At 39.1% G+C, this 16,843-nt stretch overlaps 1 protein-coding gene across 2 annotated transcripts in view; it reads right to left on the bottom strand.

Annotated features, from left to right (window-relative positions):
- Nucleotides 1-392: 392 nt before the first annotated feature.
- The window catches only part of TBC1D8 (TBC1 domain family member 8), a 53,823-nt gene continuing 37,372 nt past the window's right edge, over nucleotides 393-16,843 (bottom strand). For both annotated transcript variants that reach the window (XM_089511418.1, XM_089511419.1), the window contains exons 8-20: nucleotides 16,194-16,361; nucleotides 14,584-14,734; nucleotides 12,009-12,223; nucleotides 8,332-8,449; nucleotides 7,238-7,523; nucleotides 6,368-6,497; nucleotides 6,101-6,199; nucleotides 5,410-5,478; nucleotides 3,929-4,172; nucleotides 3,221-3,286; nucleotides 2,244-2,333; nucleotides 1,862-1,962; nucleotides 393-1,247 (exon numbers count right to left, since the gene is read on the bottom strand). In XM_089511418.1, coding sequence (XP_089367544.1) covers nucleotides 801-1,247; nucleotides 1,862-1,962; nucleotides 2,244-2,333; nucleotides 3,221-3,286; nucleotides 3,929-4,172; nucleotides 5,410-5,478; nucleotides 6,101-6,199; nucleotides 6,368-6,497; nucleotides 7,238-7,523; nucleotides 8,332-8,449; nucleotides 12,009-12,223; nucleotides 14,584-14,734; nucleotides 16,194-16,361 — 2,184 coding nt within the window. In that variant the 3' untranslated portion in view covers nucleotides 393-800. The remainder of the gene's footprint in view (nucleotides 1,248-1,861; nucleotides 1,963-2,243; nucleotides 2,334-3,220; nucleotides 3,287-3,928; nucleotides 4,173-5,409; nucleotides 5,479-6,100; nucleotides 6,200-6,367; nucleotides 6,498-7,237; nucleotides 7,524-8,331; nucleotides 8,450-12,008; nucleotides 12,224-14,583; nucleotides 14,735-16,193; nucleotides 16,362-16,843) is intronic.

Genomic DNA, 16,843 nt, shown 5'->3' with positions numbered 1-16,843 from the left:
ACAGCAGAAATTCTCGACTTCTTCCTGACAGCAGGGCAGTTAGTTTCATGGACATTCCAATGATTAAGGATAGGGTTGTCATGCCAAGAACAACAGTTGACTAGCTTTAATGAAAACAGCTAATCAAGAGGGTAATTACGAGGTTTGTTGTTGGGTCTTCAAGTTGTCTCCAACTTGGGGGTGACCCTAGGTGAACTTATCATGGGGCTTTCTTGGCAAATTTCTTCAGAGGGGGTTTGCTATTGTCATCTTCTGAAGCCGAGTGGGTGTGATCAGCCAGTGGAGGTTCAATGGCTGAGCAGAGATTCAAACTCTGGCCTGCAGTTATAGTCCCAACAAACTACTACACCACACTGGCTCTCGATTAAGAGGTGCTCTCTATAAAACAAGAGTTGCAAAAGAGTCTTTTATTGAAAAGTGCACACACTCAATAGACATGAAAAGCACCTTCCATTTACACTGAACAGAGCAGGACCTACAAACCTTTGAGTCAAATATATTAGGTTTCAATTACCAGCATTGAAACGAAGTCTTCGGTATTAGTGCAAAAAAGGCAATCATACATAAAACCTGCAGACAGCCAAATATGTCAATAGTTTTGTGTGTAGAACTAGTTAACACATTTACAGTATTTTCAAAGTAAAGATGTTTTCTTTTTCATTTACATTCAAGAAGAAAATGTGTCAAAATTTTGGCTTTAAAGTTCCAACTGCATTTATCAGACCACCAAGGCATCAAAAGAGTCCAATAACAACATTTCAAAATGTGCTTTGGTGAAACGAGATTCTTTTGGCCATTTATTAATGTGCACTTAGATGTTCAGTCTCACCCCGTGATAACTGGCTTGTGCCATTTGTTTTTAAAGTATATTGAGTTAGTTTTGCATTATCCAATTTTGGTTTCAGTTCTAAGGATTTTTCAAAGAAGTTGACCAGTGGCTGTTCTGTTAATAGTGATGCCAAGATGTGTTCAAAAGAAACATTCCAGTCTCCTTCAGTCATTGGTAAGGGCTCATTCTTTGGGGTCTTCACAGTGTCAGTAAAAACCACATCTTGATCTGAGGTAGATGCCTCAGTCTGGAAGTCCTCGGTAAACTCATCTGAACCTGAGCTTGTGCTTCTTTGACCAACCTCTCCAATCTGAAGTAGCAGAGTAGTCACTGTAGCAATGGCTTGATACAACTCATTCTCCTCAGGATCTTCATGAAACATGCTGTACAAAGTCTTGCAAAACTGGATGAACTCTCGCTAGACAAGGAAGATGGAATAGAATGGGTTTTGTTAAATACAATTTCTTAAATTTTGGGTATGTGTTTGTTATTCATGTGAGTGTTTAGTTTTGTTTTGAGAGTGGTGTGCCTAGCAACAGGTCCATATGGCAAATTATGCCTTGGATAATCAGAGCTTTCCCAGCCTGCTTTATTAGCTTCAAAATGTTCACACAGAACACCCTAATACTGATAGAGATTATGCTCACTACAGATTCATTAGTTGCTTACCTTTCCTTGCCTGTCTAATGGGAGACTTCAAAGAACAGCACAAAGATAGGCAGCTTTGAAGTCTTATGTGGAACAGTGGAGGATCACTAATTTTATGTTAATGTGTGTACTTGCTGCTGGGTGAAACTGAAGTGGGGTTGCACTATTACCTTTCAGAGAAAATGTCAGTGCTAGTATAGCAGGGTGTTCTGTTTTGTTACAGAACAAAAACACAACCTTTACTTGCCACACGATTGACTGGTTTACAAACTCAGAATCTTTTCAAGCACAGCTAAATGTTGTAAATCATCCCAGTATGTGTACACAGAACATGTACAAATCAATGGTAAAAGGCTGTACATCTTGCAGTTCATAATCTCTTACCTGGCTCATTTTAGGTAGTTCTTTTTCTGCTTTTGCATCTTTGTCTTTGGCTAAATCCTTAAGCATTTGCTTCAGTTGCTTCTGATAATCTATCGTGTCACCTGTTTAGAAAGATAAAGTGGAGGTATAATCCACCGCAATGAGTCTATTTATTCTAAATGAGCAAACAGAGGATCAGACTGGATAATATCCCCTCCTGCCTCTGGATCTGGAGGTAGTATGCAACCATAATGTAGCAGCCACAGATAATTAGAATTTGCTTAACCCTTTTTTTTAACCCTCTAAGTTGGTAGCCATCACCATCTTGTGGGAGCAAATTCTATAAATTAAGTGAATAAAGCAAATAATTATTAAACTAGCATTTGAAAATCAGATCACTCACCATTTGATTTTGCAATTACTAGTGGTCTTGATGTTGACAACAAAGGATTCCTTAGAGGTGACTGGCTGTCTCTATCGTTTTCTGTGAAGGCTATAAAAACAAAGTAATTCTATTTGTGATCACAGTATTACATCACATTATTAAATGGATTGAAACCAGGCTTAGCAATCCTTAGGAGGCATCAACATTTTTTTATTCCATTTAGGGTTCCTATGATTTACTTCATTTTTAGCTGCAGCTATAGCTGCTGGGCTGAACATGGTGGGCATGGGTGAGGATAAGAAGCCCAGTTGTTGCTATCATGTAGCTGCTTGGGCTTCATAATGAAATATTCAGCACCATCACCAATGGCTTGTTAAAGGGAAATTAATCCAGTGGTTCTCAAATGGTGGGGCAGGACCTGGCAAGGCATGACTGTTGTTCAAAGGGGAAACGCAAGACTTGGGGGCCCTGATCCCTCCTCCTCCCAAAGTTTATGTGTAAAATTTTACACATGTTGAATTAAATGTTGAATTTACTTAAATAAAACTTTTCTAATTTGAACAATGTTATTTCTGTATAAATTTTGAAATATGAATATACGTGAATGTGCAAATGAAAAATAATTTTTGTATTCATATACTACGTCAAGAGGAAGGTCCCAAGGGTAACAAGTCTGAGTGCCACTGTTGTTGTTGTTATTATTATTAAGCTTTATTTATATAGTGCTGTAAATTTACACAGCGCTGTACATACAATGAATTAAAATAAAGTAAACCTGCCTATGGTGTAAATTCCATAAAAATAAAAATAATACATATTAGTACATGTTAACATTCAATAAAAATAATGTTAATTGTTCTAATTGGTTCATGTAACGATACTGCTGAAAAGATGCAGTCTATCCAAACAAAATCATTTTCTATAAAATGGTTAGCTAAATACATTATGACTTTCTAAATGCATACAAGCAATGCAATAAAAGTGTAAATTCTTACCAGGAGGAATATGCAGCTTGTACAACAGTTTAATCTTTTCATTCATTTCTCCATTGTACATAATATCTGCAGGAGTAAAATTACCAAAGGCTTGACCTTCCTTTTTGAAACACAACATAATCATTGCTCTTTAGAAAAAACAGTGAAGGAAAACACCAGCATGCAAGCTTACCAGGACTGAAATGTTAATAATTTAATGGCTGACACCTCGGTGTTTGTAGTGTTTGAAAGAATTTGAAATCATTTTAGTGGGAAGGTGAAAGAGGCTTGGCTGAAATGGCTACCATCTCAAGGTAGTATCTCTCCCAAATTTGTCTTCAAGTTTGAAAAGCAAACTTATAATATTTAGTTGCTATAAGATAAAAAGGTAACAATGCAGAAGTTCTTCATGCTGCAAAATATAATGACTCCTGTGGACATTACAAGATTAATTCTACCCATCTGTAACCATCAGTAGGAAAAACAACCATCTGTGTCCTGGACAGGTTGAGATATTAACAGTTCACAGCATTAAGAGAGCTTTAAATTACTTCATGTAAGACTTCTCCTAAAGGACACTTTAAATTTCCATTGTTTCTTCTTTTGAAATTACATAAAATCACAGACTTTTTTGTGAACTCCTAAAGGCTAAATTATCAGAAAGGCACACACATAGCAATGAAACCGATATGTACCTGTAAACCCCTTCTGAGAATTCCTCTTAATTACCTAAACACCCAGCAAACCCTTTGAATTCAATGAGACGATCCATGTTTTCATCCAAGAGCCGGAACATTCTTTCTGCCAGAACCTCAGTATGTTCGCCACACATCCAAGGTGACACAAGCTTATAAAGGTTTGTGAATTGTTGACAATCAATTTTATATTGCTCAGCATAAGGTCTGCTTGGGTCATGGCGTTGAATTATAACTGCACTATTCCATTCCCAGTAGCAGCTTATTAAGTGTTCTCTCTGAAAAGAATTTAAAAAAAACATAAAGATTTAGGAGGAAAACACATTTTTGCAGCTTCAGTGTTTAAATCCAAGTTAACAATGGATGTTAATACTACATCTTTGATATTATGTGTGTTTATTGTTAATGTTGGAACAGACTCTTGGAAATTTGGAGAGGTGGTCAGGATGCAGATTTGGGAGTGGCACCAACATAACTATATGCACATATGCTGGCCATGCTCCACAAAGGCCATGTGTTCCAACAGCTATGAAAGGCTCCACTTCCATAACAGATGTATAATATGCATAGAGCGATTCCTTCACAGGACTAGGGATTCCAAATAGCCCAGGATCAGTTTACAGGTACATATATATCATCCTTATTAGCAGACACATGCAGTGAGTGGAGATATGCCAGTTTGTTTTGGTTTACTTCTGTACCACAAATAAAAAGTACTATGCACCTTCACACTGATGAGTAATCTTGCATACATGAAGTGGTAACAATAACAATTAAATCCATTTCAGTTCCAATTTGTAATGCAATGAAAAATGGAAAAGTTAAGGCGGGGTGTGTGGCACTCCATGTGACGGTAAAAAGATTATGGCAACCCACAGTGTCATAACATTTGTGGAAGTACAATTTATACGGACTCAAAAAGCACAGGAGTTTGTGTATATCTTTATGATTTAAAAGGGTACAGCAAGTGATTTATCCCATAACCTTGAAAAAAAATACAAAACATTTGAAACAGAATAGTTTTTGAAGCCCAGTTCAATATTCCTTTAGATCAATGATGAACCGAAGGTAAACAACAATTTGCTGATAGTTTTCCAGTGACATGTGCTATATGTCACAGCAGCCGTGTGTCCCAAATTATGTAAAACAGCAGCAGCAGTATGATTAAGAAATTAAGAAATCTGGGGAGAACCAGAAATGAATTTGTGTGTGGCAGGATTATGAACTCAGTTCTGGGACTGAAAATAAACATTTCCACTCAATCAGTTGGTTTGAGTGGGTGGATCTCAAGAGCTCTGTTCAAGACGCATTGTACATCCCCCTACTGGTGCGCAGTTTGCCTTCCCCTGCTTTAGATCACATAGCTATCAAAAAAGGAAAAAGGATTGCAAAATCTTATTTCCAAAATTGCTTTAGTGAGTTGCTTTGTGAAGACACATTTATCCATGTGCCTATATAAATTTAGAAACTACAATTTTCTTTAGGAAAACATCATTTTATAGCAGAAAAGCATACCTTAAACAAGTCATACAGTTCTTCCAAATCTTCTGGAACAATGGAAATATCTGGGATGACCACTCTGAGCTTAAGAGAAAACAGGCATGAAATGAGACTAATAAAGTGGCACTATTGCTGATAACAGCACTTCTAATGGCAGCTTAAGGCAGACACAATTAGATTAACCAGGTGCTTCACAATTTTTCTTGTGCTTTGTCTCCAATTCTTGTTGCAGACATTTAGCCTAGTATCTGTTTTATCTACTGTGTGGCTAAGCAGTATCACTTTTCTCCTATGTCCCAGAGACAGCAAAATGTTTACATTCTCACTACCATGCTCCAAGATGTCTTGATAACCCTAAAATTCAGTGTTTCACTTCTTGCTGGAATAAAATACCTACAAGCACTGATGTAAAGTTAACCAGTCCAGAGCCCAAAATAACCTTCCACTGCTCTAGTTACAACAGACAATTTCCCATTTCAAAAATCTGGGGTGCGGTGAATGGCATGGAAGCAGCAGATATCAAATGGCTTAACTCCTCTCTCTTTTGCAACTTTAAAGATTCATATGGGGATGTGCCATTAATGTTATTTACAGGCTTGATATTTAGGTGCTTAAATCTCCGAGGGATGGAGAAGCTGGTGTTTATGGCATCTGTCTGGCGTGGCTTTCAATTAAATGAGACATTTTGAATTTCCACAACACTCACCACATTTTGTTTTGTGGTTTCTTCATGGCTTTGCAGAACACGGATCCTGTGTTTATAGCGCATATGTTCAATCTGCTCCACAGAATAGTCTCCAAATTTCTAGAATATAAGAACAAAGGTTTACTTTAGTCTGAAAGTGAACACCTCACATAAGTGTACCTGAGGCAATGTATTTGACCCAGAACGTATGCTGTGCACATTGGACCCTCTTCATTCTCACTCCAAAATTCTGGTTACAAACTCACTAGCTGCTGCATTCATAATTACCTCATAAGAATCTCGAATCAGGTCTGCTACCTCTGTTGTGGGACAAGGTTCCAGATCATCACTAAAAAAGGCATGCTGGTTCCCAATCAGTGGTAAAGGGCTTTCTTCATTCTTAACATGATCTAAGAACCTGGAAGAAATACATATACTCTGATCCACAGGACAACACCCAAGACTGTGCATACCCCCTTCTAAGCTCCCACTTCCTCTCCCCAAAATCTATTACAGAGCATCTCCCGAAATGATGGAGCAGATTGGCGGGGCTGTAGAGAGAGGAACCAGAGCCCTCTGTTCAGCCAACAGACACACTCCTGAATTCCTCCTACATTCTACTCTTTTATTTACTGCACTTATATTCTGCCTTTCTCCCAAAATGGGACCCAAGATGGCTCACAGTAGTTTAAATAACAAAAACAGTTAAAACATTGACTACAAAAGTTAAAAGATAATTAAATATCGGTATTATTAAATACAGGGTTAAAAGAGTTAGAAAATACAACATATTTACTACTCTTACAATCCATTACATGGCTTTGAGTTTTTTTGTAATAAGAAATGTTAGTTTTTACTTCTCAGTTTTTGTTTTTTAATTCTTACTTAACTAAATCAGGCTTGTTCTCTAACTGCTTCAAAAAAATCATCACTTTATATAACCTGTAGCTCCTTGTTACAAGAAAGAAACAAAATAATACTAACATCCAGTTTCTAGAAAGTACAGATTTTTTTGCTGAAACCAATTACTGAAAAGCTGCTGAAATTAAATGATCACATTTTCTGTTACATTACATCATTTAAATTGGTTTATGTCAATAAACCAATTAAAGCTACAGGTTCTGTTGTTAGAATGAAACATAATGATTTGAACAATACCTGCTGAGAATCATCAAGGCATGTCCATCGTCTTTACTATTGCACAATTCCACTGCATTGGCTTCAAGAATAGCCAAACCAAACTGGAAAATGGCTTTGATCCCATCAAAGAAGAAACAGTCTACAATATTAACAGCACTTTCTAGGGGCATGATACTAAGAAAAAGTGTGAGGAACCACGACAGAGAAACAGAAGCCAACGTGGAAAGGTCTTTCAAATGTTCAGCTAGTTCTGGAAGCCGTTCTTTGATCAGCTCTTCAAATACAGACTGGTCCACTTGAGCACCTGAAAATCACCACAGGTCAAGTTAGGCAAGACTAAACTTATTAATGGTTTTAACTTTTCAATCAAATACAATTCATGATGTAAGGCAATCTGACTTATCAATCATCATCAATCCTGAAATAGCTTATTATATGAAGCCTCACTTCCATTCCGTTCTTGCATCTCACAATATTGAGCTGTCTAGTATTTTGGACTTTTTACATGTGAAGAACCCAGAAAAAAGGTTTTTTTACAATACCTTGCACAACACCTGTGAAACAATGTTATTTACAAAACCTGCTATTTCAATATAAAAAAACACGAGAAAATAAATACTAGTAAAGGCAATTTTCAAAAGAAAATGGCAATGAAGGATTGGTGCAATAAAGACTATTACTGAATATTTTATATTTGGCTTTACATATACAATGCGCCTGCGCCATATGTGGGCACACCATATGCATCTTTCAGATTACGCTGAAGCCATGGCTGGGAAGAAACAATGGTGTGCACACCAAGCCACATGCAGGAGCCCTATTGTTTTTAATGGGGCTCAAGCATACACGTTTTTCCCCTTACGTGGGGTTGGGTTAGGGGGTTCCGGAATGGATACCCGCATAAGGGAAGGGCCCACTGTAATGTACCAGGCAAACTCAACCATGAAAAATCTGTGGTGGAACTTTTCTTTCACTGTCCAGTACAAACAATCCAGGTGAGGAAAAGGTTTATTTGAAATAGTGTTGAATATTCTTGAATTTACTTAATTGATATACAGGATGTTGTATATCCAGAGAGATGAGACAAATAAACAGGAGAAAAAGAGACCCACCAATCACCCGGTGATTAAAGTAATCTGGAAGCATCCTCTCACACACAGCAACAAGCAACCAAAAGGCTTCTTCCTCTTTGGCATACAGCAACAAGACAGAGGTCAATATATTCATGGACTGTTGGGAAGCAAAAGAAATATAGTTTAGTTTTAATAATATATCCTCCAAAAACAATTATTAATCAAGATTTTTAATGTTTTGATTTATTTAGCACAAAGTGTCTAAATGTTCTCAGCAGTATACATACATTTTTTTAAAAAAAGTGAACCTGCCTCTGCTTCCAGGCTCACAATATATAAACAGACATGACACAAACAAAAAAGGACTAATAGAAAAGAAAAGAATCACTGGGGAAGCAGCACCTTCTCCAGCTTACAGAAGGGGACAGGTTAGTCTCATCCTTGCCACAATGTCTGATGATCATTCTAAGAGGCAGGAAGAGGAGTAATCATCCAATGACCTTTTGTTTGTTTGTTTGTTTGTTTGTTTATATCCCGCTCTTTTCCCAGGACTGGGACTCAGGACCAGACTTCCCCTGGTGGACAAATGTCCATAGATGCTAAATATTCTATCCAGCAGGGAAAAGCATAGCCAAAACTATGGCATGGATCTGAAAATTATTCATGTACTAACAGTCACAGAAGGTATTTTTGCTATTCCTGTATCATTGTGCACTAAGGTGCTCGGGAGAAACTGCCAAAAGATCAGACGGAGGCATTTTCTGTAAGCAATTTTAGACAATTCCTCCTTCCCTCTTCAAGTCATTCATCCCCCATTTTAGAAGAGGATGCTTTGGCCCTCCAAACAAAAATGGGGCAAGTGCTAAGAGATGAAGGAAGAATGACCACTTTCACTAATTCTCTTGCATTCCCATTTTTAGCTCCCAGAGGAAACTTTCAGCTCAGCAGCAACATTCAACATGCCTGAAGCCTGAGCCAATCTATACTCACTTTTACCCCTAACTGGTAGTCAGTCATACACATCAACATACAGGTATACCTCAGTTAACAAAGCCTCTGACAAAGCAGTTCTTTTTACAGCCTTTTTATGCATAACCAGACCCTACTTATCTTCCTTGTCCTCTGTCTACCTGAAAGTGCATTTAGCAGAATCAGCACTGGGAGAATCATGATAGAGGACTGGAGAAGCAGACTTTTGATATCAGACTGCAGCAGCATGTCTGTAGCAAACAATGCAATAAAGCTTGAGTTGGGATCCTACCGCAGCTGTGTATCCCTCCCTACAACAGACAAGGTAAACAACAGTTGCTTTCAGAATCCCTTATGGAAATAGCACCAACAGCAAAACAGCAAGGGAAAGCAGATATTCCTGTCACTCCCAGCATATTAAAAAGCATAAATCTATACCTTTGGCCACCAAAAATCATAATGAAAGTGAAGACAAGAGCAAGAAAAAAAATCATCCCTGGAAGAAGCTTTCAAGTGGTCACTAGAAGGATCAAAATGTTTCTTTTTAATTATGCAAGGCTTCTCTGACCTGGTTGTTTTATTTTACATGTGCAAATAATAATAATAATAATAATAATAATAGGATTTATTTATATGCCACCCAATCACTGGGAATCCTGGTGGCTTACAACAGAGGGGATAATAGACGGTTCCCTGCCCTCAGGCTTACAATCTAAAAAGACACGACACAAAAGGAGAAGGAAATGGTGGGGGGGGGGGGGGTTAGTTTTGGATAAAAAGTTTGCTGAAAATGATTCAACTGCTCTTCGTTTTTGTGGTATAGGAACCTATCCCTATTATTTCTGTGTCATCTCTGATACCAAAATTTCTGTTAAAGAAATAATGCGCAGGAACACATTCAAAGGCTATCACACTCCTTCCTCTAGCTGGCAGTAGATAAAGTAAGGGGAGCTTCTTCTTCTTGATTGCATTTCGCATCTCGGGGGCCTCTTTGAATACTATATCCGAGGTCTGCATGTTCTTACTATATTTGTACACCCCTACATCACTTAGGCTTGAAACAACTGGAGCCTAAACAGATGTTTTTTAACATCAAATGGTAAGGGGACAGGTATTTTCAGAGAATGTGACTCTTTCTGCAAAAATCCTCAGTGGGGTTTTACAAAATTGTTGACACTGGGAGGCAAATGATTTTTAGTTTTTTTTTTTTTACATCCCATACAACTGAGGGCATGACCCTTTCCACAGCAGTTGCCATCCTTCCTCTCAATAATTGCCCATGCTGCAATCAGGCTTTAAATTTCCATTTGTGACCAACAGATGCTTTTCAATAGCCTACCTGCTATATGAGTGGGATATATTAAGCTGGGAATGAGCTCAGAATCTCAAATTCATAGTAAGTAAATTATACCTTAAAAATTAAAGCCTCTACTAAATGAATTATTGCAATCTAACAAGCATTCCTCCTTTTCTACTTATAAATCTTACATTTTTGTTTTGTTTTATACAATCAAAGTACAATAATAAAATTAATTTGGTTATGCCATGCTCAGGCTACAATCTTATGCCTACTGATCAAAGTGGGACCAATTTCTGAGTAAACATGTATAAATCTACAGAAATGAATCATACTTATGATAGCCTATATATATCCTTGTGTTTTGCATATGCAAGGAGTGAGGAATTTCTTCTAATTCCCTTTCCTACCAGTATCTCCCTTGCCCCTTATGCCACCTATCCTGACTGCTGGAGACTAGAGAGGAAAGGAGGAGGCAGAAAAGTAGGAGTGCTGAGTAGTAGTTCATATAAAGTTGAAACGAAGGAGAGAACAAAAATGCTTTTCAGAACTGGGATATCAAACAACAATGGTGAAATGTTAGCCAAAAAGACTACTTAGGGGCCACTTAGTCACAGTCACAAAGTATGAACATTTTATGCAAAAGGTCCGTTTCAATTGTGACATCTCCCCAATCAGTTCACAGGTCACTGAAATTAGAGATACAAATGAGGGTGAGGGAGGATCCAGTGTTAATCATTATAAAGAGTGGAGCCAGTGAATTAATGGAGTTTAGTGAGGACTAAGTTGTTATTGTTGTTGTTATTATTATTATTATGCTTTATTTATATAGCGCTGTAGATTTGTACAGTGCTGTACATACAAACCTGCCCATGGCGTACAATCTAAGAAATAGTTAAGTCCAGTTTATTAAACTAGGTCTACTCTGAGAATGACTGTGGTCCAAAACACATAGCAGAAATAATCCAGTTTAAGACTGCTTTAACTGGTCTGTGCTAGGGAATCCTGGGAACGGTAGTTTATTGTGGCACTAGAACTCTTTGACAGAGAAGGCTAAATGTCTCAGAAACTACAGTTCCCAGAATTCCCTAGCATTGAGCCAGGGCAGTTAAAACAGTTTCAAACTGGATTAGTTCTGCAGTGTGTCTTGGACCTCAGTCTGGAGACAACACATAGATATTTGCTGTTACCTTCCCAGGCTGCTAATAATCAGAAACAAGTGGAACACATCCCATGTGCCTCATTAAAATTCCAATTATTTTAAGAGGGTAACCTGAAATTCTTCCTTGTGGTCCAATTCACAGAGACAGACAGGAGAGGTGAAGCTCAGAATGGAGCTCTTCTAGCAAGCTCCCATCCATCTTAGCAAAACTCCCTTAACCCCCTGAGGCCTCTAATTCTTAAGAAAGAAGGGATTTATCTACTGATTGATACAGTAAAAGATTTTTACCTGGCAGTACCCAATTTTTGGGTTTCGATGTGCATAAGCTGTTAACACTCTTCTCAGTGCAGCAATGCCTGTTTCGCTCTGGAAGGCTGGGTGCTCAGGTAATGAGCGGTGCAAGTCACGTTCTATTTCCTCTGTTGCTATGCAACACATGCCCATGGACACTTCCACTAGGTTCTCATAGTAATCAGGATGGGAATACAAATCAGTCACAGCATCTGAACCAGAGGTAAATGGAAGGCTAGTTACATATTCAAATGTACCACACTATAAAGGCATTATATGTCCAAAGAACACTGGTGGCGAGGGTGCTTCTGCTAGTACTGATGAAACTAGATTCTATCTACACCATATATCCCTAAATTAAATTATGCTGGAACATGCAGCAAGTTATTTTTAAGGTCAAACATTATCTAAAGTCAGAACATCAATCTGAAATAGGGATGTGCAATAACAAATCCCACACGAAATAACAAATAATTTCATCAATTGTTTCCTTGATCTGGAAGAATACAAGAGTTTCTGCATTATTTTTGAATGTTATTTGTACTTCAGCATATCATTTGTAAAAAATATGGTTGCACAAAAACACATGTAGTTTTTTTGTGCAGAAAGCATGTTTTCATAAAGAAGAACTGTTTTCTACACAAAAAAGTAACATTGTTTGTTGGGCATAGTCTATTTTGCATAAAATACACTGCAATTTGCACAAAGCTACTGTTTTTGTATCTGAGGAATGAGGCCAACGTCCAAACACCTTGCAGAAATAATCCAGTCTGAGACTTCTTTAACTGCCCTGGTTCAGTGCTAGGGAGTTCTGGGAACTGTAGTGTTGTGGGACATTTAGCCGTCTCTGTCAAAGAGCTCTGGTGCCACAATAAACTACAATTCCCAGGATCCCCTAGCACTGCGCCAGGGCAGTTAAAGTGGTCTCAAACTGGATTATTTCTGCAGTGCGTTTTGGACCCAAGTCTACAAAAGCTTATACTACAACTACTTTCACAGAGTCAACCTCAAAGAACCCTTTGTATACTTTTTCTTTTTTATCAACAGAAAACATATTGTGTGCTCATTAAGCATGTTTTCTGCACATGATTTTAAATTTAAATTTAAAATGTGTAATTTGCTCCACTATATTGATTTTTATGTAGAAGACATACTTTTAGGGGTAGAATATAGACATTATGGGCCAGAACTCACTCAGTTACCAATGGGTAACCCAAGAGTTACACATTCGTGACTATTTCATATTCACAATTCTTACATATTCCACAGTTCAAAGGATACATAGGTACTGTGAAAGTCCCTCATTCCCCACTTACCAGGCAGCAACCAACCAACAGGAGTCTGCTCCCTTGTTGAATGAGAAGCAGCTGACTGATGTTCCCTTGCCCCATATGACCAATATCCACTACACGGGGGAATTGCAGCAGGGACCCTGTTTCTGCCTGTTACCCTGTAGATCACTCAAGGGAGGAGTAAATTCTACCCAATGGCCCTGTGCAGACCGGCCCCCTGACACCCCCCCCCGACTCCACCCCCAGGGCGCCGTGATACCGCACACAGCTCCACACAGCATGCAGCGTCACAGTGCTGGCACTCTTCTGGCGCTGCATCAAAGGAGCACCTTAAAGCCACGGTGCTGAGGCTATCACATCCTTTCCAGACTGCAAAATAGAGCTGCTTTTTGTAGCTTCTTTTTGGGTCCTAGAAAGGCCAGATCCAGGTTGCGGTGTGTGGTTGCTACGGTCCCGATCCAGTGTAGCTGAAGGCATCTGTAGGCCTTAGGGGTGGTCTGCACAGACCCACAGTCTATAAAATGGCCTACTTCAGAGGGTGTGGTGGCCAGTTTTAACCACTCCCCCCAGCAGGCCAAATATGTAACCAAATCAGCAGTTGAAAACAGAAGCTGGTGACTTCCAGTTTCTGGTTTTGGCTGTTCATGACTGATCTGGAAGAGGGATTATATCTCTTCATAACACATGATGATTTGTTGTTTCGGAGATTATTCCCCTTCTTATTTTGAGTTGTACAAGGCCTGCAAAAAAGGCCCAAGGAGAGGACTGTTTCCTTACCCTTGGTCTACACTAAGAATGTGTAATTGCAGAAAGGGGGCCTTTTTTCACACCCATTCCCACCTGGCTCACCACACTGGCACATATCTGGCATACCAGAAAAATTGTAATGTCACTTGCAGCTGCCATTTTGACTGATTTGGGGAATTATTTTCTTTCTTTCTTTTTTTTTTTAGCATTATGGGGGAGAACAGGGGATTCTGAAGTATTAGGAGAAGCAAGCCATCACTTTTTTGCGTGATTTTGGGAACTTTTGGCTGTTTGGAGGGCAAAACAAATCACCCAAAATTTTATCTCAATTTTTTAAAAAAAAAAATGGCAAGAGCTGAGGGTTTTAGAGGATGTAAATGTTGCATTAACAGGTGGTCTGAAGGGTTCTGGAACGTTTTCACACAAACAAAATTACACAAAAATGGTCAGTTTTCTTTTTTTAAAAATGGGGGCATAAAGGTTTAGGCATGCTTTAGCGGTCCCTTTTGAAAGTTGTGGTACAGAGTTCTCACCTGAGAAAAGGAGCCACAGTTTGCCTCGTAAAGTTTCTGGAATTCCCATAGCAACTAGTTTCCTAATCTTTTCTGTCCGAAACATACAGACGGTTCTGCCATACTCAGTGAAATGATCATTCCACAGGCTCTCTTTGATTTGTTCCCTAGACTGAGAGCCAGGAGACACATATTAATTATATCATAGTCACACAAGTCTTGATGCAAGGGAATGGTTTATCATTCAGATAAAAGCATTTCTTTGTACTGACACAAAAATGAGAAAAATAGTGAACTTTACAGGACAATAACAGTCCTGGATTTTAGTAAATATATATATATACAAGTCTATTGTAATAGGAATAAAACATTTGCAAATTTGTCTTTTATTTTCTAAGACTGTAAGAAAGCCATTCAATTCAGATTACAAATCCTAAGGGATGGCAGAAATAAATGGAACATTTCCCCCTTAAATTTTAATGGTTGTGGCAGAGGTTGGTATTCTCTTCTTTACTCCACAACAGCCAGACACAGAAGGATGGCTAGAATCCTGTTGGGGAGTTATGAATGCTTAAACACTGTAGTTATGGTGCTACACTAATCCTGTCCCAATCCCCCCTTACAGCTGCTGTGACTGCCTGGGGTGTTTCCCTGTTGACAGAGAAGCAGCTAATTGATGTTCCCACCCCTCCCATGCTCTGGTGTGACAGGCAGAAGCAAGAGCCCTACCACGAGTCTCCCTTGTGCCAGTAAATGCTAATGCAAGGGAGCTGGGAGGGTCCTTCAGCTGCTTTCTGAACAACAGGGGAATTGACTCTTGTTTATTGCAGCAGCTGCTACCTGGTAACTGAGATGTTAAGAATCCCTATGTATCCCCTAAACTAGGGCCTACACCGGGACTGTGAATATGAAACAGTCACAAGTATGTAATTCTAGGTTACACATTCATAACTGCTCAACTGTACTCTGGTCATTTACATTACCCACTGAATCCTCTGGAGAACCCTGACAGATCTCAGTGGATGATGATACTGGTCTGCATTTGGCTAAGAAGTCATAGCAAAACACTCCTCCAATCCTCACCTTTCCTCCACTCTCCACTAGCCCTTAAATGGGTAAGGTAAACAGTGAGTTTGGAAAAGTTGGGAGAGATGCAACACAGAACCTTTACACTACAGGATGTCTTTTACAATACACTTTACAGCAGTGGTCCCCAAACTGTGCTCTTTGAGAGATTTTGGACTTCAGCTCCCAGAATCTCAGGCTATTGGTCAACGTGGCTGAGGCTTCTGGGAGCTGAAGTCCATAATCTCTTAAAGGGGACCACTGCTCTACAGGATCTCAGTTTGTATGTCTGCAGTGGGGAATTTATCCCAATTTGGGGGTAGTACATGCCCTTCTATTGGAAACTGGGGGGCAATATAGCCACTTTTGGCAGTAAGCCTGTTTTAAATCCAACAGAGTCCTTTTTTCCAAACAGGAAATAGCCAGAAGTCATTTTTGGTTTTGTAAACCAGAGTAAAAGATGCTATACCTAAATGCAGAAGAAGGTGAAGTGCTGAACTCCCTGGTATTTTTCTGATCTGCTTTCAAATGTTGCTCTACTATGAAAAAAATATAGTTTTACATACCATCCTGAAGTCCAGACCATCCACTGCAGGAGGATGAAATGCTGAACTCAGTGCCTCTGCATTCAGCAGGTGTCTGTTGTCCCTGTCATTTTCATTCCTGTCATTGCTTTGTGAAGCTACTATTCCCAAGTCCCCAAATTCATAGTTGGTATGTGCTGAATGGGAATTCTGTCATAAAAAAAGGAAACAGAATCTATTTGAATGCACAGTACAGTCTAGATCCAGTAATGACTAATACAATAAAATGTTTAACAACAGACAGTGGCTGTAATCCTGTATGGCCCAGTGTAGTGTAGCAGGTCCACATAGGAACCTATGCTAGGCTGAGCCATATTACACCCCCCAACTTATTGAATAACCACTGAATCAATGCTAAGCCTTCCAGGGGACCCCAGCACATTTCAGTGTTGATATCATCATATCACACATGATTACAAGGAAATGCTTCTGCAATCCTGCCTGCTCCCCATAAAGCAGAGAACGGCCATGGGGAGGGAAGGAGGCAGCATTCAGAGGCTTCAGAGTTTAGAAAGTTGAAGGAAGGCTCTAGGTGCTGTGGAGGAAGAGAGGAAATACCAACTCCATGCAGTGTCCCAAAAAGAACGTACATAACATAATGGAAACTTGCCCATCTGTACATCTCAAACAGA

The sequence above is a fragment of the Sceloporus occidentalis genome, unplaced genomic scaffold (genome assembly GCF_023333645.1).
Source record: "Sceloporus occidentalis isolate IW3139 unplaced genomic scaffold, rSceOcc1.0.p SCAF_2, whole genome shotgun sequence".
Taxonomy (NCBI): domain Eukaryota; kingdom Metazoa; phylum Chordata; class Lepidosauria; order Squamata; family Phrynosomatidae; genus Sceloporus; species Sceloporus occidentalis.
This window is presented reverse-complemented; position numbering and strand designations above follow the sequence as displayed.